The 24,354-nt window shown below is 42.6% G+C and overlaps 1 protein-coding gene across 2 annotated transcripts in view; it reads right to left on the reverse strand.

The window, feature by feature from the left end:
* ACACA (acetyl-CoA carboxylase alpha) overlaps positions 1–24,354 on the reverse strand; it is a 486,736-nt gene that overhangs the window by 60,407 nt on the left and 401,975 nt on the right. For both annotated transcript variants that reach the window (XM_073666704.1, XM_073666703.1), the window contains exons 49-50: positions 13,258–13,354; positions 11,293–11,428 (exon numbers count right to left, since the gene is read on the reverse strand). In XM_073666704.1, coding sequence (XP_073522805.1) covers positions 11,293–11,428; positions 13,258–13,354 — 233 coding nt within the window. The remainder of the gene's footprint in view (positions 1–11,292; positions 11,429–13,257; positions 13,355–24,354) is intronic.

A 24,354-nucleotide genomic window follows, 5' to 3' on the forward strand; every position in this document is an offset into this window, starting at 1 on the left:
TAACTCTAAAGAGAACTAGTGCCAGTTTTCTCTATAATGACATTAATGTGGGAATCTACAGGTAGTATTTATCACAATAAGGGTATGTCTACACAGCCTCAGAGATGAGTACCGTAGTACTGCTGTATATAGCAAAAATGAAGGTCTCCAGAAGCTGGCATACACAGGAGTACCAACAAGACAAGTACAGTTTGTCTTCAGCAGTCTTCCGACTGTCATAGCAACTCATCGACATCCTGCGATTCTGGCATGGGTTCGCCTACAGATGCATAAAATGACGCGTCCCCCTGCCAGCGCGCTGTAGCTGTCAGAGATTGACAGCGGCATTTAAGAGATTAGAACTAGTGGGTAGAGCTCAACTCCACCTGCAGCTGTTGAAGGCAGATGATGGCTGAATATCACAGCCATCATCTGCCTGGAAAGATTCGAGCTCAGTTCCTAAGCTTGCATCAAAGGCAGGGAGCAGGCATATGATGTAAACTGTACATCATAAGTCAGAAAGTGGTTAAACTGCACCAGAAAAACATGCTGCATTTATGCCCATGGAAATTTCCCATTAAAAATAATGGGGCTTGTTTTGAAGTTTGTCAATAAAAACTCTGAAAAAACTCTGTGCGAACATACCCTAATGCAGCCCTGGAGGCTGGTGACTGTACATTGCTGTCTGGGACATTATATTTCTCAGATGATTTTGCAATAGTATTTAAATCATGCTAGCCATAAATATATATAATTTGGAATGGGTTAAAGGAGTATTCTCATGTTATTCAATTGTTTTAGAGAGATAACAAGAAAATAAGCAACTTTTCAATTTACTTTCTTATTCCATTTGCTGCCATTCTCCTGCTCGGCTGCTCCCATTGATTTTTAGCATCCCTCCCAGTCAGCTCCTGACCAAGCTGCTTTTATCAGTCCTGCATAACCACAAGTCCCCCAACCCCTTGAACCGGCAGTTTCCAGAGCAGATCTAATTATGGCTCTCACTTTCCTGAGCCATGTGCTTGTTCAAATGCAGTGTTATATCTATATGCAAATATGGTGATAAAAGTTTAGACTTCACAACAATGACAGTAGCAGAAGGAAACTAACCAGTAATGTAAATCAAGGAGGAATGCCTGCCTCTTCAGCAGCCAGAAAGTAAGGAGACTGCAAAACTGTGAGCTACACCACAGACAGCTTGAGAATGTTTGTTTACATGTTGTTGGGGTAGCTTCTTGCTAAACTGAGTTTGTCAAGATGCTGCTTAGATTAATATATACAGCTAGAGTACAGCTTAGGTCAAAACCACAGTCCAGAGAGTCTATATTGCAGCATTGACTATTACTACATTTGTAATGATACAAAGAAATGCAGAAAGTTAAAGGAGAGGCCTGCGGGCTCTTCAAGAAGGCCCCTTGGATCTATCCATAGGGACTGATTAGATAGTTAGGGAAATTTAGAGCTCTTAAACTCCAGACAGACTTTTCAGATTTTTTTTTAGTTAATTTTCAACATTTGGAGGAGCGTGTGCAGAACAAATGTTAATCTCCATTGTAAATATACAGTTTATTCTCCTCAGTCTACTGAGAACTTGGGTAAGTGGAATTTATTATCGAGTGGCAATGTATTACTATAAATTACCTTTATGTGCAAAGCACAGCGTTTGTTGAAAATTGCCCATTTCTAATGAGAAAAAAATTATTTGTCTGGCAACAGTTATCGTATGTGCTTTGCTAGGTTAGCCAAGCTCTTATGACATTGCTCAATCATTGCTACAGAATGAAAGTAGAAATGCCCTCGCGTACTGACCTCCTGGTCTGTGTTGCTGATCAAGAAGAAAAATTATAAAGCTGCATGAAGGATTGCTACTGGTGATACTCATCTAACCACTGTACTGTCACTGCACTTTTCACTGACTATTATCATTTGTCTACATCTCTACTGTTAAGTGATCTTCAGCAATAATGCCATACTCAGCAAATAAAGATCAGGTAAAAATAAAACATTAGTTAAGATAATCAACAGATACTATTGGATTTTCATTAGTTTCCAAAATCTAGCTACATCATTAAAATAATGTGGGGTTAGTATATACATTACATTTTTGCTTGAGGTAGTAATCCTGATTCTCCCGGGGCCAGAATTTGATCCACTGTCTTCTGTATTCAGTGGTGGACCAACATGCTAGATGACTTCCTTGCTCTGATCTTCCCCTTCATGTTGCATACTGATCTATCAAAGATCTATACTCTGTAGTAATATTATAATTGGAGAAATGGAGCTAGCAGGATGAGGTGTATGTAAAAAGCAAAAGTGGGATGCTTCAGTCATGTAAAACATGGAGGTTTCTCCTGCATGTTAAGTGCAGAGAGGGTTAATTGCCAGAGTTACAAGGGCATGCTTTACAGGTGAATAGCTAAGTGCTGAGAGGGATGGTATCCACCCTATCTCCTCTACAGGGCGTGGTTTAGGGGCTATAAAAAAACAGCCTTTGGACTCAAGGGTTGGTCAGTACCTGGAGATCAGCTCTAGAGTGAGGAGCTTATGTTTGGTTGTGCTTACCTGAACTGTGTGTGTTGCTAATCCTGAGTGGCCGGCCGCCGGCCGGTGCAAGGACTTTTGCTGGACATTTTTTTCTTACTTTGTTTTGCCGTGATGCCAGATTGGCTATGTTTATTTTCATGAACTTTGCATTGGTTTATGCCGCACAATAAACCAAGTGAAAATTTAAAGAGACAGTGTTCCGCGTTTACCTCCATGTGCAGCCAAGTGAATGGATCGACCACAATAGATAGATAAAAGGGGGGCATTAGCTATTTATTAGTGGGATCACTAAGGCTATGTGTGAGAGACTATTTTCTCTGCAGGTCAGGCGAGTGAGACAATAAATAAGAGTTAGCAGAAGCAGACTGAAATATACAGTGGGGAAAATAAAGCGGTCAGTACTTTGACAGCTGTCACCCAGTCTGGTGCAGGGGCGTGCTGAGTTGTCAGTATATTGATTGACAGCTCGGCCGTCCAATATGAGACTGGGAGGCGCTGGCTATTTCCAGGTGTTCATTATCCCAGGTGACTACTTAACTGGGCTGTTACTGCCAGACTTCTGCCAGACGTACATTCAGTTTGTTTCTCCGTGCCTTGTGTTCTCTGAATTGATCTTTCGTTGCCTGACCATGGACCTCATTCTGACCATCTGTCTGTTTAACCATTTCTGCTTGGACCCGCTATCCTCCTGGTATTCTGACCTCGGAATATTACCTGACTACGCCTGTCTCTTCCTTCTGTTTATGACATACCCTTCTGGTTTTTGACCTCAGACTCCTTGACTATCCCGTTTCACGGCTTGGCCGTGAAAAGTGACTCAGCGTCACATCTGTAATTTTTATCACAGATACACTTCAACTGTGGGAGACAGAATCTTGAAAAAAAATCCAGAAAATCACATTGTAAGATTTTTACATAATTAATTTGCATTTTATTACAGGAAATAAGTATCTGATACAATAGAAAAACAACTTAATATTTGGTATAGAAACCTTTGTTTGCAATTACACAAGTCAGACGTTTTCTGTAGTTCTTGACCAAGTTTGCACACTCTGCAGCAGGGATTTTGGCCCACTCCTCCATACAGATCTTCTCCAGATCTTTCAGGTTTCAGGGCTGTCACTGGGCAACACTGAGTTTCATCTCCCTCCAAAGATTTTCTATTGGGTTCAGGTTTGGAGACTGCCTAGGGCACTCTAGGACCTTGAAATGCTTCTTATGGAGCCACTCCTTAGTTGCCCTGGCTGTGTATTTCGAGTCATTGTCATGCTGGAAGACCCAGCCACGACCCATCTTCAATGCTCTTACTGAGGGAAGGAGATTGTTGGCCAAAATCTCGCGATACATGACCGAATCCAAATTCCCTTCAATACGGTGCAGTCGTCCTGTCCCCTTTGTAAAAGAGTATCCCCAAAGCATGAAGTTTCCCCCACCATGCTTCACAGCTGGGATGGTGTTCTTGAGGTTGTAATCATCCTTCTTCCTCCAAACATAGCGAGTCGAGTTGATACCAAAAAGTTCTATTTTGGTTTCATCTAACCACATCACCTTCTTCCATGCCTCCTCTGGATTATCTGGTCCTCTTGTGTAATTCTTGTTGTTCCCTCCTCACCAAGCGGCTTGCCTGTTGTCCTGTAGCCCATCCCAGCCTTGTGCAGGTCTACAATTTTGCACTTGGCGGAGAAGTTGGAGTGTGATTGAGTGTGTGGACAGGTGTCTTTTATACAGGTAATGAGTTCAAAACAGGTGCAATTAATACAAGGTAAGGAGTGCAGAGTAGGAGGGCTTCTTAAAGAAAAACGAACAGGTCTGTGAGAGCCAGAATTCTTGCTGGTTGGTAGGTGATCAAATACTTATTTCATGCAATAAAATGCAATTTAATTATTTAAAAATCATACAATGTGATTTTCTGTTTTTTATTTTTAGATTTTGTCTCTCAGAGGTGAAGTATACCTACGATAAAAATCACAGACCTCTCCATTTTTTGTGTGTGGGAGAACATGCAAAATCGGCAGTGTATCAAATACTTATTTTCCCCACTCTACACTTAGGAGATTCTGCTGCTTCCTGGTCATTGGGACAAGCAGGTACCCACTCACAGGAAGTGAAGAGACCAAAGCTGCAGAGAAGTGAGCAGAGAGACTAAAAGGAGTGAAAATTATACTGAAGATTGATGTTGTTTACACTGAAATAATAGTGGGTGTGCATTAATCCATTTTTTTTTATTTTGTGCAATAATCCCAACTATCTACCAATAATGCATTGGACGTTTATCAGGAGAGAGATATCCAATTACATCAGGTATGGACACAGACATAAGCCGACCCCTGTGTAAGAACAGTATATGGGCCCTTCGCAGTCCACTAGCTCATCATAATGAACAATTCCACCTGTTTTGTAGGTGGAACTGGGCCCCCTTACCTCCCGGGCACCTGTGCAGCTGTACAGGTTGCACCAATGGTATGTCTGTCCCTGAATCCGATGCATGCCCCCCCACCTCAAAAAACAATAAAAATTTGCCTCTCTGTAATGCCTGATAGTAGAAAACAGGCATTCAGAAGAAGGATTGGCCTTATCAAGAGGCATGTGAAAGAAAATTGGAGGCGAGACCTCTAGAGGTGGACACATTGGAGACATTTTATAGGGGTTAAATAATTTTTACATAAAGTGATTTGCTGTCTCGCTCATTAGCTATCAGATGGAGACAGTGACCATTTAATCTGGTATCTCCCTTTAAGCAGATTTAACATAAGATCCTAAATATTTTGGGGAAAATATACGGAGCCATAGGAAAATTGTTATAGGTATAGAAGAAGCAGTGGTTTTGTATGCGACCATAGGCGGATTATAATGAGGGCAATCTGGGCTACCGCCTGGGGCCCCGAGCCTGCAGGGGGCCCGCGGCTCCAGGCGGGGTGTCTAATGCCGGATTGCCCTCATTATATGTGCGGGCCGCCGCGGCACATACCGGTAGCAGTGGCGGGAGGGGGGGCCTCGGACCGCTCCCCCAGCAGCGGCCGCTGCTACTTCTTCATCGGCCGGGCCAGCACTGCAGCAGTTAACTTCCCTGTGCTGGCCCGGCCGCGTCACTGCTAGGAGACACGGCCCTGTGCACGGCCGTGTCTCCTAGCTGTGACGTCACGCAGTGCACGCCCGGCCTGCACTGCTGCAACGGAGAAGTCAGAGCAGGCAGGAAGAATGGAGCCTGGGGATGGTGAGTCTGTGTGTGTGTGTGTGTGTGTGTGTGTGCAGGCAGATATCATTGTGTGATGTCTGTTTATATGTATTTTTGTGTTTCAAATGTATTTATGCGTGTATGTATATGTCTGTATATGTTTGTGTGTGAGCGTGACTGCATGCGTGACTGCGTGCGGCCTCCTGCTGAGTATAATTGGTGCCGTGCGGCCTCCTGCTGTCTCTGGGGGGGCGCCGTGCGGCCTCCCACTATGTATAGATGGCGCCGTGCGGCCCCCTGCTGTGTATAGATGGCGCCGTGCGGCCTCCTGTTGTCTCTGGGGGGGGCGCCGTGCGGCCTCCCGCTGTGTATAGATGGCGCCATGCGGCCTCCCGCTGTGTATAGATGGCGCCGTGCGGCCCCCTGCTGTGTATAGATGGCGCCGTGCGGCCTCCTGCTGTGTATAGATGGCACCGTGCGGCCTCCTGCTGAGTATAGATGGCGCCGTGCGGCCTCCCGCTGTGTATAGATGGCGCCGTGCGGCCTCCTGCTGTGTATAGATGGCTACGTGCGGCCTCCTGCTGTGTATATATGGCGCCGTGCGGCCTCCTGCTGTCTCTGGGGGGGGGGGGGCGTTCGGCCTCCCGCTGTGTATAGATGGCGCCGTGCGGCCTCCCGCTGTGTATAGATGGCGCCGTGCGGCCTCCTGCTGTGTATAGATGGCGCCGTGCGGCCTCCTGCTGTGTATAGATGGCACCGTGCGGCCTCCTGCTGTCTCTGGGGGGGTGCCGTGCGGCCTCCCGCTGTGTATAGATGGCGCCGTGCGGCCTCCTGCTGTGTATAGATGGCTACGTGCGGCCTCCTGCTGTGTATAGATGGCGCCGTGCGGCCTCCTGCTGTCTCTGGGGGGGGGCGCCGTGCGGCCTCCCGCTGTGTATAGATGGCGCCGTGCGGCCTCCTGCTGTGTATAGATGGCGCCGTGTGGCCTCCCGCTGTGTATAGATGGCGCCGTGCGGCCTCCGTTGTGTATAGATGGCTACGTGCGGCCTCCCGCTGTGTATAGATGGCTACGTGCGGCCTCCCGCTGTGTATAGATGGCTACGTGTGCTCAATATTGAGTCATACAATTAATGTAAGGCTATGGGCCCAAGATACAGAAATGTTCCGGATTTTTTTTGATCGTTTCTGCATCTCCCAGGCAGAAAAAATGCATGCGGATTTTACATGTGGATTTTACATGTGGATTGTACATGCGGATTGTACATGCGGATTGTACATGCGTTTTCCAGCCAGGGACATGCGGATGCTCTTCACTTGCATTTCCGCATGCGGGTTGACAAGCGCTTTCCAAGCGATTTTAGCATCACTTGGAAAGAGCTTGACAACTTGGTTACACTACATAAATCCATGCAAAAAGCATGGATTTATATAGTGTGACTGTAAAAGAATGGTAAAAAATAAAAAATATATACTTACCTTCTGATGGCCTGCCGACGTCAGCGGTCGCGTGACCCATCACATGACTAAATGACGTCATGGCAGGTCCTTTTCAGACCATCGCGAGCTGCCGGCAAGCCAGGACGCATCGGATAAAGACACCGGGGGCCATCAGAAGGTAAGTATAATATTTATTTTTTATTTTATTCTTTTTTTACAGGTTCTATGGTACCTGGGTCTGGAGGAGAGTCTCCTGTCCTGCACACCCGGATACCATCCGCACATTGAAACGCTTGGATTCCGCATCTACAGATGCAGGGATGCGGATTTCATGCGTTCTAATGCAAGTCAATGGCGGCGAAAACACAGCGCCTCCGCAAAATAATTGGTAATGCTGCGGATTTTTCCGCAATGATAATCCGCAGCAGAAATTTCCGCAGCATGTACACAGCACATGCGGATTATTATTGGGGAACATGACAGACCTTCTACCAAGCGTTTTTTAAGCGTTTCTGCAGCGGAATTGCCGCTGTGGAAACGCTTAAAAAACGCATAGTGGGCACACAGCCTAAAAAAAAATATTATAATTAATATTGTGCCAAATTAGTTTCACGTGAACTATCACATGATCTATTACAGGGGATCATGTGACATGTCACGTGATAAATCAGGTGTGTGTGTGTGGGGGGGGGGCCCGCGCCTTCTAAACTGCCCGGGGCCCTTGCTACTCTTAATTCACCCCTGTATGCGACAATCAGCTAAGGTTGCTGCTCATGAGATATAGCACAGCTCCTGAGTATGAGAGCATGCCTGTATCTGGGGGGACATTACGACACACTGATAGTCAAGGGATCAATGAAGGGACATTTGCATGGTACTGTATGTTATTGCTAGCTAGTCATACAGCAAGCTGTAGAATGCTGCACTGTAACCCTTTAGAGAAGGGGCGTAAAGTAACAACTTACAATGATGAAATCTTTAACGTTAAATAATCTATAGAACAAATATAAAAAATACACAATTCTCTGTTTCATGTTTTACTTTCACGTTATCTACGCACTTTCTTATTTTTGTTTTAGTGGAATATTTCTTTAATTAAATACTAAGAGATGTGCAGCACTATTAAACATCTGTCTGTGAACAGTAGCAATGGGGTTAATTTCACATAAATTTACATCCTTTCAGACAAATCATGCAGAGTCTGGGGCCCTACTGCTAATTTCTAGTAAATTTCACGCTTGATGTCTTACTGTTGTGGGTCATTGCCACTTCATCTAAATAAACTGCTTGCAAATGGTTATTTCATAAAAATATTCACTTGAATTTTATAATTTAATTTTACATTATATGGAATAGCCTTCTGGCCATAGACAACTCATTGGAGAAACTCTGAGCACAATCTTGATATGTTTTTTGTTCCTTGCCTGAATTAGACCTCCCAGGCCGCACAGTAAAGAGTTTTTTTTCTCTCCTCACTAATGTCAATTTTCAGCATAGCCAGAGCTTTCTTTAATCTTTTCCTACTCATTACACACAATTTTGGAGTAATTTTACCCACAGTGCAATTGGCTTCTCGTGGTGTGTTTGTGTGCTTTGAGAGGTGGTGTAATTGTTTATTTTGCCTTCCTGCATAATACCCTTCCAGCACTGAAACCAGAAATGCTCAGGAACACCCAAAGGGCTTCCAAGACTGACAAGCTACACTTAAACATGCTTCTATACACAGGATAATAGCAATAGAGCCATGTCCCGAAAACTAATGGGAAATCTTTAACGATTTCTTTTCTCCTTCAAGTCGGGTTAAGAAAAGAAAAAACCTTTCCACAAGATTCCTTGTTCTGCGCAGGCAGTAATATCACAGAAGAGGAAAAACATAAAACAATGCAATCCTAATACACTGAGCGGGTTCATTGCAGGATAGACTTTTCCAAATTCACATTCCCTTTCATTATTCCCATCTTCTTAGCTGGTTAAAGAGGTTGTCCAGTACTTTGTCATCAATGACCTACCCTTAGAATAGGTCATCAATGTCTGATCGGTCGGGATAAGACACCCAGCACTTCCGCTAATCAGCTGTTCTTGGCATCAGCGGCGGCCGCCAGCCGGGACTGCTCAGTTGCAGAGCTGTTCAGTCTTCGGATAGTGGTGGCAGCTGGGTACTACCCATCTGCCTCCTATTGAATTAAATAAGAGGCGGATGTGCAGTACCTGGCTGCGGCCACTACCAGAAGACTGAGCAGCCCAGTAACTAAGCAGTTCTGGCTGGCAACCGCCGCCACTGACACAGAAAACTGGTGATCGGCGGGGGTGCCGAGTGTCGGACCTCAACCGATCAGACATTGATGAACTATCCTAAGTACAGGTCATCAATGATAAAGTAGTGGACAACTTATTTAAAATTGCAAAGTCCTTTAAGAACAAACTATGCAGTTTACTCATTATTAAAATTCCTCTCCATGCTCAAGAATTAAAGGGGTATTCCCATCTCCAAGATCCTATCCCAATATGTAATAGGTGTAATAATAATAATAATATTAGCAAATACCTCCAATTAGGTATGTCTCTTTCCTCATGTGCTGGCATTGCAGGACCTTAGGTATCCATGGTTACGTCCACTGACAAAGTGACAGTTAGCTAGCTGCTAGTGGTCATAACCATGGATACCTAAGGTCCTGTATTGCCTGCACATGAGGAAAGAGACATAGTGAATCCAAAATACTATACTACATTTCTAATGGGAGGTATTTGCTAATATTATTATTACACCTACTACATATTGGGATAGGATCTTAGAGATGGAATACCCCTTTAAGTTATTTTTTTATTTTATACTTTATGGCCTGTTGCCCAAGTTACCAATATGATCAGCACTTACAAGTTATTTTCAATAGAGCTTGTAAGCACAATAGAAATAGAGAAGTCCAGCACGTTCTGTTGGTGAAAAATATAAACCTTTTTTATTTCATTTGCACAGCAGTACAAAAAGCCATAAAATCATGATCACTTGTGTTTGCAAGCTTGTAAGCACTGCACTGAAATTGGCTATAATCACTGACGCGCACTTTTAGCTTCACATTCCAGCCAAATTCAGGTAATATTGTGCTTCTCCAATACTGCATATGTAATGCGGTCTCATATAGCATTGTTGAGAGGGCACAGTTCAGGCCAACAGACATTACCGCTTGCCTTGCCCTCAATACAGCAGGTTGCATACCACCACCAAGCAAGTAGGAAGCCAGGAGGCAGGGGAGAGCTATGCTCCTGAAAAGGCATTGCGGGATAAATTCACTTAAAGGGAATTTGTCAGCAGGTATTTGCTATGTAATCTAAGGACAGCACCATGTAGGGGTTAAAGCACTGAATTCATCAATGTGTCGTTTATTAAGCTTTGTACTGTTTTTTTTCTTACAGTGAAGCTTTCATCACTAGATTATCATTGCCAGGTCTGATGTGCACACGACAGCTAGTCTAACTCCACCCCCTCCTGGGATAAGCAGCTCACTGTCCATAGACAATGTACATAGAGAGCCTGGTGTAGGTGGGGTTAGCTTTCTCAACTCTGCTGCATTCTGCATCTAAAAGCTCTGATTGTATCATAACTGCTGCACTCCATGAACTAAGTGATACAGCGTTGGATTCAGGGTCTCTATGCCTACATCAGCCTGCTCTCAGATGAGGTAGCAAAAACCTGCTGACAGATTCCTTTTAAAGACTAGGTATTGATGTTAATAACAAACTAATGCATATCCTTCTGCTTAATGAATTCTGAACAGTATTTATGCATGTCAAGAGTATTACGCCACAGGGCAAGGCTTCTGACATTACCCATACATTGTATACACTGTAACCACACTTCCCAGATTCTGGTAAGGATCTGGCAAAATGCATAGGAAGTGGAGCTGTGATAACTGTAGAGCGTCTAGGAACAGGTTCCTGTGATAATAGGTTTATCTTTTGAGAAAGAGTCAATCATTTAAAAATAATGATATATAGTTTAAGTTTTATATATAAAATTTATTATTTTTAGTAATACAAATGATTAATATAATATTAAGTTATTTTTGTCCCATACGGGATATGTACATATTGAAGGACAATATCCTGTGATACCCAGTCCAATAATAAAGAAGTTGTTAGTAGCACTTCAGAAAAATTACCTTTCATTCCACCAGAAAAACCTCTCCAGTTAGCAAACACCATAAGTGGGAGTCCTTCTCTGTTGAAGTCCTTGATTGCTTGCGCAGTCTTAAAGGCGGAATCAGGGAACCACACCTGTCCTGCTTGCTGTATTATCTACAGAAAACAACAAGATGGTTCATTTTCAAAATACTGTTACGCTCTCAATTTTCCAACAGCAACTTGACAGTGCACAAATAACATCAACATCACAATATTCAACAATTAAAGCTACTGGACACACACAAACACATATTGTGGTTACACTACTCGATGCTGCCTACTAATATGAGCAATTAAAGCAAATCAGCTAGCAAATCGGTTGCACCGGCCACCACAGCATTAAAGGCGTTGTTCCCTTAAATTACATGACTGTCCCTGGCTGCTGGTTATTATAAAGAAAAGAAACCGCACTGTACTCCCCTTCCCCGGGTGCACCGACAAGTCTCCGCTGCCGCTCCTGTTGTCTGGCATTGGCTGTGGTGCAGACGTCACATTGACAGTGCGGCAGCCAACCAGTGAGCTCAGCAGCTCTGCCAGTGTAGACTGAGCCAAGCCAATGCAACCAGCGGTGGGGGACATTCATTTACTGAAAGCGAACAAGCCCTTTAGAGGGGTGCTAGCCTGTCACTATTCTGCACGGCATCAGTGTGCTTGTTAAAAAATAATAGAAACAGCTGATACTCATCCTCACTGGATCCAGTGCTGTCTTTTAGTCACTGCTCTAGTGACTGTTTGCCAATCGCAGAGGTGAAGTCACATTAAAAGCGCCGCAGTCAACCACTGCTGAGTCTAGTGATTATCTACAGCCCTTTTGATGGAACTTCACTCCTGCAGTTAGTAACCAATCACTGGAGCATCGTTGGAGAAGCAGTTCTGGAACAGGGGAGGGGGAGTAACGGCTGTTTCTAATATTTTTCATCCAGGCAATGGCATCCAGAATGCTTAAAGGAGACCAGTCATGTAAAATAACACTTTTAACTTGAAGATATGGGGTTAATCTGCAGGTTGATAGAGTTCTAACAATGTGCGGCGCCCGCATTGAGATCCCCGCAGCTGAGGCCCCACATTAAAAATAAATACTCACCTCTCCCCATTCCCTGCTGCTCTGGTCTTAGCAGCGCGTCTTCTGACACCCTGCACTGCTCAGCACAGATGGTGCGCTGTAGTGACATCATCGCGCCCTCTGCGCTGAGACATCACAGAGTTCAGAAGCAGAGGGGGAATGATGGCTCCGTCTCCCATCACTGTTTTCAACTATATCGGTCTCCAGGATAAGGATGCAGATACAGTTGAAAGTTCAATGCCAGGGGGGGGTGACGCTGCCAGCACTGGCAAAAAGCCACCCGATTCACGAGCCCCATAGCGGCTGCATGGTCTGCCATCATTGGTGATATGCCACTGAATGAGGCCTAAGACAGCGTTTCTGCTCACACAGAGTACATGAGCTCCTATAACAAACCTATATTCTGCTGCAGATGTTGGAAAGCGGTTTCCTTCTCTGAAATGCATAATGCTTCCATTCATAAGAGTGATTTTGAGTAGTAAATCTATACTACATGATTTTGGACAAAATAATTCGACATAAGTTTAAAGTGACTCTAAAAGAATATTCACATGCAATAGATTTGTTGGAGACATTTTTTAAAGGAATCGGAAGTATTTTAATCATGGGCTATAGAAACAACCCCATTATGTGTATATTCACACATTCACGTTTTGATCAGGCAATGTCGTAAGTTTTTATGCAGTTTCTGAAGTCAAAACCTGAATGATACATGTGAATATACGCTAACTGTGCAAGGATTCTCAATTGTGTAGCTGGGTTCATATCTAGTGGTAGAGTGTAGAGCAGCCAATCTGTGAGTGTTTTACCACAAATTGTCGCAATTTTGCTATGTGGTTATTGCCCATATGGTTTTCACAGTATATAATTGTAAACTAACCTTTGCTTCGGAGTCCAGATTAGCTGGATCAGCAGGTGTGCTCAATTCCACGGTCCTTGTTTCTACTGCAACAACCCCTACAGGTATGCCGCCCAGTCTAGATTATGGAAAGAATTCAAGATTAGGTTAGAAAGTCACTGATCAGGAGGGCAGAGCGCTCACAATATGCAAAGTGCACAATGTTGGGCTATGGGTTTAGCATCTCAGTATTTTCAGGCCGTGTCATTCCTGGCTGCTACATTTTAGGAGCTGGGGAAGATCTATCTTATCTAGTTACATATCTATCTTTCTATCTATCTATTGTTGTCTGTAAAAAAACATAATATAGAGCATTTAAAAGGCAGCACCATATCAACACTGCTCCAGTTTTCTGCACCCTATTTGAATTCCTTTTCACTTTACACAAAGCCATTTTCTTCTTACAGTTATTTCCATCCCTACTTCTCAGATGAAGCAACCAGACTACTTTGATTGCTCCGCTGAGAAGGGAATGCGAGGCAGGGAATGATAGAGAAATAAAAAGAGCCTTCATATTTCCTTGTGCACAGACCATACATTTAGGAAAGAAGATGATGCTCATATAGTGATGTATGCACAGAGTGTAAAACACCAGTGACTCATGAGAAGCAGGGGCTGCGAAGTGAAAGAATTCCCTCATGCACCCTGTCTGAGTAATAGTCTATTTGTTCTTTGTCTGGAGTTACTTACATTTTTAGCGTACTTTTTTTTCCTATTTAAATGTTAGTAATGAATTGAATGGAAATGGATGGTTTAAGCGATGGGAAGACCTATTTAACACTATGCTTTTTTAATTTTAACCTCACAAAGGGTCTACGTAGTTGCCAACTTTGCCAATTGGGAACATGGAAGAGAGCCATTAAGAAAGCCCCAAAGACATGCAACATCCTCACCAGCAGCTGAAAAACATTCACTGAAGGTCACTCAATCTTGCACTCACCTTTCACTCAGCCTGCAAATCAAAAAGCAGAGATCACAATTTGAGGGTATGTTCACATGACATCTTCGATGCTAGCAGGAGAATCAAGAGGCAGTCAGCACCTATACTGCTCAGGAACCAGTACCAGGCTCTCACGCAGGAGAACCATGAAGAAATACAGCAAGATAAGACTTTGCCCACAATGAATAACCTTGTAAGCCCCCAGAATCCTCCTGGATGGAGAAAGAAAAATGTTGTGAAGAAAAAACGGAGAGTGGTGGTCATGGGGGATTCCCTGTTAAGAGGAACAGAGGCCGCTATCTGCAGACCAGACATAACCTCAAGAGAAATGTTCTATCTTCCAGGAGCAAAAATTAAAGATGTGTCTGACAGGATATCAAGACTCTTCAGACCTACAGATCACTACCCATTCCTGCTAATACATGTGGGGATAAATGACACCGCAAGAAAGGACCTGGAAACCATCTGCAGTGACTTTGAAGACTTAGGCAAGAAAGTGAAAGAATTGGGAGCGCAGGTGGTCTTCTCATCCATCCTCCCAGTGGATGGCCATGGAACAATGAGGTGGAATAAGATTCTACAGGTGAACAACTGGCTACGTCGATGGTGCATGCAACAAGGATTTGGATTTCTGGATCACGGAATGAATTACCTATATGATGGACTACTTGCTAGAGATGGGGTGCACCTTACGAAGACTGGAAAACCTGTATTTGGAAGTTGTCTTGCTACACTCATCAGGGAGAATGGACAAGGCAACTGTTAGGTGGATTCATAACTGGCTTAGTGATCGGACTCAAAGAGTGGTCGTAAATGGCTTCACATCCAGTTGGATGAATGTCTCAAGTGGGGTACTAAAGGGCTCTGTCCTGGGACCTGTATTGTTCAACATCTTTATCAATGATTTAGATGAAGGAATTGAGGGTAAACTGATTAAATTTGCTGATGACACAAAGCTAGGAGGGATAGCTAACACTAGAGAAGAGAGAGAGAGGATTCAAAAAGACCTAAATAAACTGGAACAGTGGGCAGTAACTAACAGAATGGTTTTTAACAGGGAAAAATGCAAAGTACTACATCTGGGCAATAAAAATGAAAAAAGCGTATATAAAATGGGAGGAACAGAGCTAAGCAATAGTACATGTGAAAAAGACTTAGGTATACTAATAGATCATAGACTGAACATGAGTCAACAGTGTGATGCAGCAGCAAAAAAGGCAAATACAATTCTGGGATGTATTAACAGAAGCATACAGTCTAGATCACGTGAAGTCATTATCGGACTTTACTCCTCTTTGGTCAGACCTCATCTGGAATACTGCGTCCAGTTTTGGGCACCACATTTTAAAAAAGACATCGACAAACTGGAGCAAGTTCAGAGAAGAGCGACCAGAATGGTGACCGGTCTGCAAACCATGTCCTATGAGGAACGGTTACAGGATTTGGGAATGTTTAGCTTGCAAAAAAGAAGACTGAGAGGAGACTTAATAGCTGTCTACAAATATCTCAAGGGCTGTCACATTGTAGAAGGATCATCTTTATTCTCATTTGCACAAGGAAAGACTAGAAGCAATGAGATGAAAATGAATGGGAGGAGACACAGATTAGATATTAGAAAAAACTTTTTGACAGTTTGGGTGATCAAAGAGTGGAACAGGCTGGCACGAGAGGTGGTGAGTTCGTCTTCAATGGACGTCTTCAAACAGATATCTGTCTGAGATGATTTAGTGAATCCTGCTTTGAGCAGGGGGTTGGACCAGATGACCCAGGAGGTCCCTTCCAACTCTACCATTCTATGATTCTATACCTTCCCACTTTTTCAAGCAGAAGACATTTCAGGAAAACTCCAGCAATGTGTGACATGCAGAAGTAGTGCTGTTGCAGAGTGTGACATGCAGAAGTAGTGCTGTTTCTTTAAAAGCATTCAGCAACTATTAGAAGTAACACAAGCACATGAGACAGGAAGTGTTGTGCTCCAGAAGCATCCAGCAACTAGAGGGGTTAACACAGTCACAGGAGAAGGGGAGTGTTTTAGCAGACCCCCAGGGGAATTGTGGGGAAGCTGTTTACTGTCTGGCTGGAGCCGAAGAGAAAGGTGGTGTGTGTTCTGTATCTCACAGAAGCGCCCCTGCAAGTGAAAAGGATTCAAGTCAGGAGTGAAGCTAAGCACAGGTCAGGTAGAGTTCCTGAACTAGCAGTGCAGAATATTGACAAACAGAAAGATGAGGACTGTAAGAAATGGTGTCACAGGGATCATCTCCCTCAGCAAACCCTCCCCTCTCCTCCATCTCACTGTGCTGTAAAGAATGTTGTGTTCATTAATGTGCCTTTGCATTATAACTGTGCTGTCTTGTACTAATGGGAAGACTGTGAACTGCTGTGCAGCTAAGGAAACTGTACGGTTTGGCACTGGAGCCTGTTGCTCATAAGACTTAACTTGCACTGGCTGTGTGGCTTCTTATTAAATGCTACTGTTTTACCGTTTATGAGGACTCTTGTCAAGTGTGTCTGGTCAGCAAGTGAAACAATCTATGTTCCTATGCCTGAGGGTCAATACCCCTGTGTGCCTGAGAGAAGCTGCAGCACATGGTCTATGGTCGCCCTGAGTAACAGTTCCCCCAGGATTCCAAAGAATTCATGTAACCTGTCTCGTCCCTATCTGAACCTAGCGGCGCGTGGGTAACAAATGTTTATCCTGAAGCAATTTTTTGTGCCATTGCGTTCATTTTTTGCAGTGGCTTTGCCACTGGTGGTTTTTATTTTTTACTTCTTTGTATAAAATAATGAACGTCTTTCAAGCAGAAGCCGCCTGAAGAATAATCAGGTCACTTCCTGCATTTTTAAAAATATGAAGCGGTTAAAAGAAGCCCCAAAGACTGAACATAAGAACAGCAAGTCGGTTTTACACTTTTAATCATAGGTTCATTCTTTTAACATTTATTTCACGCTTGCGGAAAAGCCATCATGTGCACATAGTCTAAGAGTCCATAAACCCCAGATATATATAACTGCAGTTATTTGGGCATTTAAGTCATCTCCCCAACTCTGCTTCCTAACCCATTACAACACCCTCACCTTTCCTGGCAACACCCAGAATGCCCTTTTGAATGGGCTTTACATAAACGCCACCCCTTTCATCACAAAAAATCTATGACAGTTGACAACTATGGAATAACAACTTGCTTCAACCACTTAAAGAAGTTGTCCACTACTTTCACATTGATGCCCTATCCTATTGATGCCATATCAATGCAACCTGGGTCCCACCGATCAGCTGTTATCAGTGCCGGCGGCGGTGGCCACCGGCAGGAAGTGCTTACCTGCGGTGCTTGGCCGTCCATCTGTAGTGGCCGCCGCGGGCATCTGCACATCCGCCTCCCATTGAATTGAATAGGAGGGGGATATGCAGTAACAAGCGTCGGCCACTGCAACTTGACGGCCAAGCACCGCAGGTAAGCACTTCCGGCCAGCGGCACCAATCATAGCTGATCGGCGGGGATGCTGGGTGCGGGGCCCCGCCGATCATACATTGATGCCCTATCCTATGGATAGGGCATCAATATGAAAGTAGTGAATAAACCCTTCAACAAATATGGGCAATAACTCCCCAACCGCACACACTGCTCTCTTTTCAATCAAACACTCAAAAAGGGAAATGCAAAAACCTGGAACTTTAGGAAAGCTGATTTCAACAAATTAAGGGAAGAGCTTAATCGTGTTGATTGGGACCATGTCATGGTAACTATGGATACAGAACATAAATGGGGAATGTTTAAGGAAATACTACTAGAATCCTGTAGAAAACTTATACCCTCTGGTAAAAAAATGAGAAGGAATAAAAATAAGCCATTATGGATAAATAAACAGTACAAAGTTTAATAAGACAAAAACAAAGGGCATTCGAAATCTTGAAGGCCGAGAATACAGAAATAGTATTTCAGGAGTATAAAGATCTCAATAAGAAATGTAAAAAAAAAAATAAAGCTAGCAAAGTTATCGACAGACAAACAAATCACCAGCGATATTAAAATAAATCCTAATTTTTTTTATAAATGCATCAATGGCAAGAATTAAAAAAAAGAAGGTATCAGCCTCTTAAAAGACAATAATAACAAAATAATTATAGAGGACAAAGAAAAGGCTGAGATATTAAACAGTCACTTTTCATCCGTGTTCACCAATGAAATGACTGTTCCAGGGATCTTTCAACAAGGCAAAAAACAAAGTTCACCACCTGATATAACTAGTTTAACACAAGAAGAAGTACGCCTGCGTCTGAGCAAATTAAACCTTGACAAATCCCCTGGCCCAGATGGCATTCATACACGGATACTGAGGGAACTGAGCTCAATAATTGACAGACCAATGTATCTCATCTTCTTAGACTCTCTTGTAACAGGGTTGGTGCCACAGGATTGGAGGATGGCTGATATTTAAGAAAGGTAAGAAGGTGGATCCAGGTAACTACCATCCGATAAGTCTGACATCAGTAGTGTGCAAAGTTTTTGAGGGCATTTTAAAAGATGACCTGCAGAGATATATCACAGAGAATAATATAATAACTGACAACCAGCATGGATTTATGAAAGATAAGTCGTGTCTAACCAACATGTTGGGTATCTATGAGGAGGCAAGTGCTAATCTGGATGTTGGTAATGCGGCTGATATGATTTATTTGGACTTTGCAAAGGCATTTGATACTGTACAACATAACAGTCTTATACTGAAGCTACAGAAACAAGGTCTGGAAGAAACTATATGCAGATGGGTAAGGAATTGGCTAAATGACAGGAAACAAAGTCTTCATAAATGGTACTTTGTCTAAATGGGATATAGTCAGCAGTGGGGACCGCAGGGATCTGTGCTAGGACCGATTCTTTTTAACCTCTTTATTAATGACCTTGTGGATGAGACAGAGTAAAGTGTCAGTCTTTGCTGATGACACAAAACTATGTAGGATATTAAAATCTGACCTTCACACTACAATATTGCAGAACAATCTGGATAAGATGACTGAATGGGCATACACTTTGAATATGAGATTTAATGTTGATAAATGTAGAGTAATGCACCTAGGACGGAATAATCATATTGCTGCATATACAGTACAGACCAAAAGTTTGGACACACCTTCTCATTTAAATATTTTTCTGTATTTTCATGACTTTGAAAATTGTACATTCACACTGAAGGCATCAAAACTATGAATTAACACATGTGGAATTATATACTTAACAAAAAAGTGTGAAACAACTGAAAATATGTCTTATATTCTAGGTTCTTCAAAGTAGCCACCTTTTGCTTTGATGACTGCTTTGCACACTCTTGGCATTCTCTTGGTCGTATATAAAGTTCTTTTTTTTGGGAGACACAGTGTTAAATAATCAATAAAGATATTGTAATCTATAAATTGCCAATATTGTCTAGGTTTATTATGTTCTTAACTAGCGTATATATATATATATATATACATATATATATATATATATATATATATATATATGTATACATACATACACACACATACAGTGGGTACGGAAAGTATTCAGACCTCTTTAAATTTTTCACTCTTTGTTTCATTGCAGCCATTTGGTAAATTCTAAAAAGTTCATTTTTTTTCTCATTAAAGTACACTCTGCACCCCATCTTGACTGAAAAAAACAGAAATGTAGACATTTTTGCAAATTTATTAAAAAAGAAAAACTGAAATATCACATGGTAATAAGTATTGAGACCCTTTGCTCAGTATTGAGTAGAAGTACCCTTTTGAGCTAGTACAGCCATGAGTCTTCTTGGGAAAGTTTTTCACACCTAGATTTGGGGATCCTCTGCCATTCTTCCTTGCAGATCCTCTCCAATTCCGTCAGGTTGGATGGTGAACGTTGGTGGACAGCCATTTTCAGGTCTCTCCAGAGATGCTCAATTATGTTTAGCTCAGAGCTCTGGCTGGGCTAGTCAAGAATGGTCACAGAGTTGTTCTGAAGCCACTACTTTGTTATTTTAGCTGTGTGCTTAGGGTCATTGTATTGTTGGAAGGTGAACCTTCGGCCAAGTCTGAGGTCCAGAGCAGAAGAGGTTTTCATCCAGGATATCTCAGTACTTGGCCGCATTCATGTTTCCTTCAATTGCAACCAGTCGTCCTGTCCCTGCAGCTGAAAAACACCCCCATAGCATGAGGCTGCCACCATCATGTTTCACTGTTGGGATTGTATTGGGCAGGTGATGAGCAGTGCCTGGTTTTCTCCACACATACTGCTTAGAATTATCACCAAAAATTTCTATCTTCGTCTCATCAGACCAGAGAATCTTATTTCTCATAGTCTGGGAGTCAGTCATGTGTTTTTGAGCAAACTCTATGCGGGCTTTCATATGTCTTACACTGAGGAGAGGCTTTCGTCAGGCCACTCTGCTATAAAGGCCCGAATGGTGGAAGGCTGAGTGATAGTTGACTTTGTGGAACTTTCTCCCATCTCCCTACTGCATCTCTGGAGTTCAGCCACAGTGATCTTGGGGTTCTTCTTTACCTCTCTCACCAAGGCTCTTCTCCCACGATTGCTCAGTTTTGATGGACGGCCAGGTCTAGGAAAACTTCTGGTGATCCCAATCTTCTTCCATTTAAGGATTATGGAGGCCACTGTTCTCTTAGGAACCTAGAGTAATGCAGAAATTCTTTTGTAACCTTGGCCAGATCTGTGCCTTGCCACAATTCTGTCTCTGAGCTCCTTGGGCAGTTCCTTTGACCTCATGATTCTCATTTGGTCGGACATGCACTGTGAGCTGTGAGGTCGTATATAGACAGGTGTGTGCCTTTCCAAATCAAGTCCTATCAGTTTAATTAAACACAGCTGGACTCCAATGAAGGAGTAGATCCATCTCAAGGAGGATCACAAGGAAATGGACAGCATGTGACTTAAATATGAGTGTCTGAGCAAAGGGTCTGAATACTTATGACCATGTGATATTTCAGTTTTTCTTTTTTAATAAATTTGCAAAAACTTCTACATTTCTGTTTTTTTTTCAGTCAAGATGGGGTGCAGAGTGTACTTTAATGAGAAAAAAATGAATGTTTTAGAATTTACCAAATGGCTGCAATGAAACAGAGTGAAAAATTTAAAGGGGTCTGGATACTTTCCGTACCCACTGTATATATGCACACACAGGTGCTTCTCACAAAATTAGAATATCAAAAAGTTAATTTATTTCAGTTCTTCAATACAAAAAGTGAAACTCATATTTTATATAGAGTCATTCCAAACAGAGTGATCTATTTCAAGTGTTTATTTCTGTTAATGTTTATGATTATGGCTTACAGCCAATGAAAACACAAAAGTCATTATCCCAGTAAATTGGAATGCTTTATAACAACAGCTTGAAAAATGTTTTTAAAATCCAAAATGTTGGCCTACTGAAATGTATGTTGAGTAAATGCACTCAATACTTGGTAGAGGCACCTTTTGCATCAATTACTGCATCAATGCGGCGTGGCATGGAGGCGATCAGCCTGTGGCACTGCTGAGGTATTATGGAAGCCCATGTTGCTTTGATAGCAGCCTTCAGCTCGTCTGCATTGTTGGGTCTGGTGTCTCATCTTCCTCTTGTCAATAAGGTCAGGCGAGTTTGCTGGCCAATCAAGCACAGTGATACTGTTGTTTTTAAACCAGGTATTGGTACTTTTGGCAGTGTGGACAGGTGCCAAGTTCTGTTGGAGAATGAAATTTCCATCTCCAAAAAGCGTGTTGACAGAGGGAAGCATGAAGTGCTCTAAAATTTCCTGGTAGATGGCTACGCTGACTTTGGTCTTGATAAAACACAGTGTACCAACACAAGCAGATGACACGGCTCCCCAAACCATCACTGATTGTGGAAACGTCACACTAGACCTCAAGCAGCTTGGATTGTGTGCCTCTCCACTCTTCCTCCAGACTCTGAGAGCTTGATTTCCAAATGAAATGCAAAATTTACTTTCATCTGAAAACAACACCTTGGACCACTGAGCAACAGTCCAGGTCTTTTTCTCCTTGGCCCAGGTAAGATGCTTCTGGAGTTGGCTATTGGTCATGAGTGGCTGGACACAAGGAGTGCGACACTTGTAGCCCATGTCCTGGATATGTCTGTGTGTGGTGACTATTGAAGCAATGACTCCAGCAGCAGTCCACTCCTTGTAAATCTCCCTCAAATGTTTGAATGGCCTTTTCTTAACAATCCTTTTAAGGCTGCTGTTATCCCGATTGCTTGTGCAACTTTTCCTACCACACTTTTTCCTTCGACTAAACCTTCCATTAATATGCTTGGATACAGCACTCTGAACAGCCAGCTTCTTTAGCAATGACCTTTTGTGGCTTACCCTCCTTGTGGAGTGTGTCTGTGTCAATACCTTCTGAACATCTGTCAAGTCAGCAGTCTTCCCCATGATTGTGGAGCCTACTGAAACAGACTAAGGGACCTTTTCAAATGCATCTGAAGCCTTTGCAGGTGTTTTTTGTTAATTATTCTAATTTACTGAGATAATGACTTTTGTGTTTTCATTGGCTGTAAGCCATAATCATCAACATTAGAAGAAATAAACACTTGAAATAGATTACTCTGTTTGTACTTACTCTATATAATATATGAGTTTCACTTTTTGTATTGAAGAACTGAAATAAATTAACTTTTTGATGATATTCTAATTTTGTGAGAAGCACCTGTTTATACATATTGTGGTTATAGCGACTTGCTCTGCTCTCACAGAGGCAGACACAGGACACACGCCTCGGGTTCCTGTTGGTTTATTATAAGGCATAAACTCCAGCAGGGTTCCACAAAAATAAACAAGTCATCTCCGAGAAAATGGGAAAACAAAAGATAAAGTATAGCAAAGTAAATAAGTAAGCGGTGCTCTGCCTGCTCTGGGTAACACAGTGAAGTCCCACCAAACACAAGTCCTTCGGTGGAGCTCTCTGGCTTCACCACACACAGCCTGGAGACTTCACTCTCCAGACCACACCAGAGAAAAAAAAATAGTGACTGAGCATTTAACCTTGCTCAGCCACACCCTGAGGTGGAGGTAGGGTGAATGACTCCCGCCCCCCATCTCTATGTCAATCACACAAAACCACTCCTATCAAAATGGTGATTAAACCCTCCAACATAAAACCTGCTGGAGAAAAGTCATAGTTCAGTTCACTAGGGCCTACAGCCATAGAGAAGCATACCTCCCCTCACATACTTCACTAGTGACTCAGTCACAATACATACACACAAAAAAACACATATATACACACAAATGTGTAAATATATATACACACATAAATACATTCATATAAACACAGACATATCTATATATATACATTTCTGTAGGCACAGAGACTTCTACTCTATAACTGAAGGACATTCATATGGATCTCTGTATACTTTTATTAACCGTTATCTTTATTTATTCATGAACTGTATAATTGTAACTTATTCTAGATAAATCTTATTTTCATTCAAATCAACTGTGAAGACCGGTTCTTTGCCAGTAGAGTATATTTCCATATCAACAGTAAACCTAGCAGAAGCTGCAGCATCCTGGACACACAGACCTGACATCCAGCATGTATTACTAGAACGGAAACACACATATGGGAAAAATACTAAACTAGGGGCAAGTTACAAACTGCATATCAATGGATTCTAACCTTAATGGTGAAATAAAGATTGCAGCCTAAGGATTTGTTTCTTACACCAATTAACCACCACCATGTGCAAAAAACAATTCCTGTGTCAAAGTTTTCCACAGCCTTAAGGCTAACATTTAAAAAAGTTTTTAACTAAATGTATATATAGCTAAGTAAAGCTAGTTATACATCGTGTCTGTGTCCACTGTCAGGAACATACACCCTGGAGGTACATGCCCAACAGTGGCCAGCGTCAGGATGGATTCCTATACATCCACTATAGGAGCCCATTGTAAATAAAAAGTATACCAGATGGTATATGGCCCTTTATAGTTACCCTCTTTATAAGGCTAAGTGCTGTCTGTGCGCAGACTACAACATACAACTGAAGTTTTTTAAAGGCACCCATTGAGTCCAAAAGTGTGCTCTTTCAGCCCCCGTCTGGCAGTTATGCATCTACATACACTTTATTTCACAGTATAGGAAAGTGCAGCAGGCTTT

Source organism: Phyllobates terribilis, unplaced genomic scaffold (assembly GCF_046119375.1).
Source record: "Phyllobates terribilis strain yellow unplaced genomic scaffold, ASM4611937v1 Scaffold_2__4_contigs__length_985480577, whole genome shotgun sequence".
NCBI lineage: Eukaryota > Metazoa > Chordata > Amphibia > Anura > Dendrobatidae > Phyllobates > Phyllobates terribilis.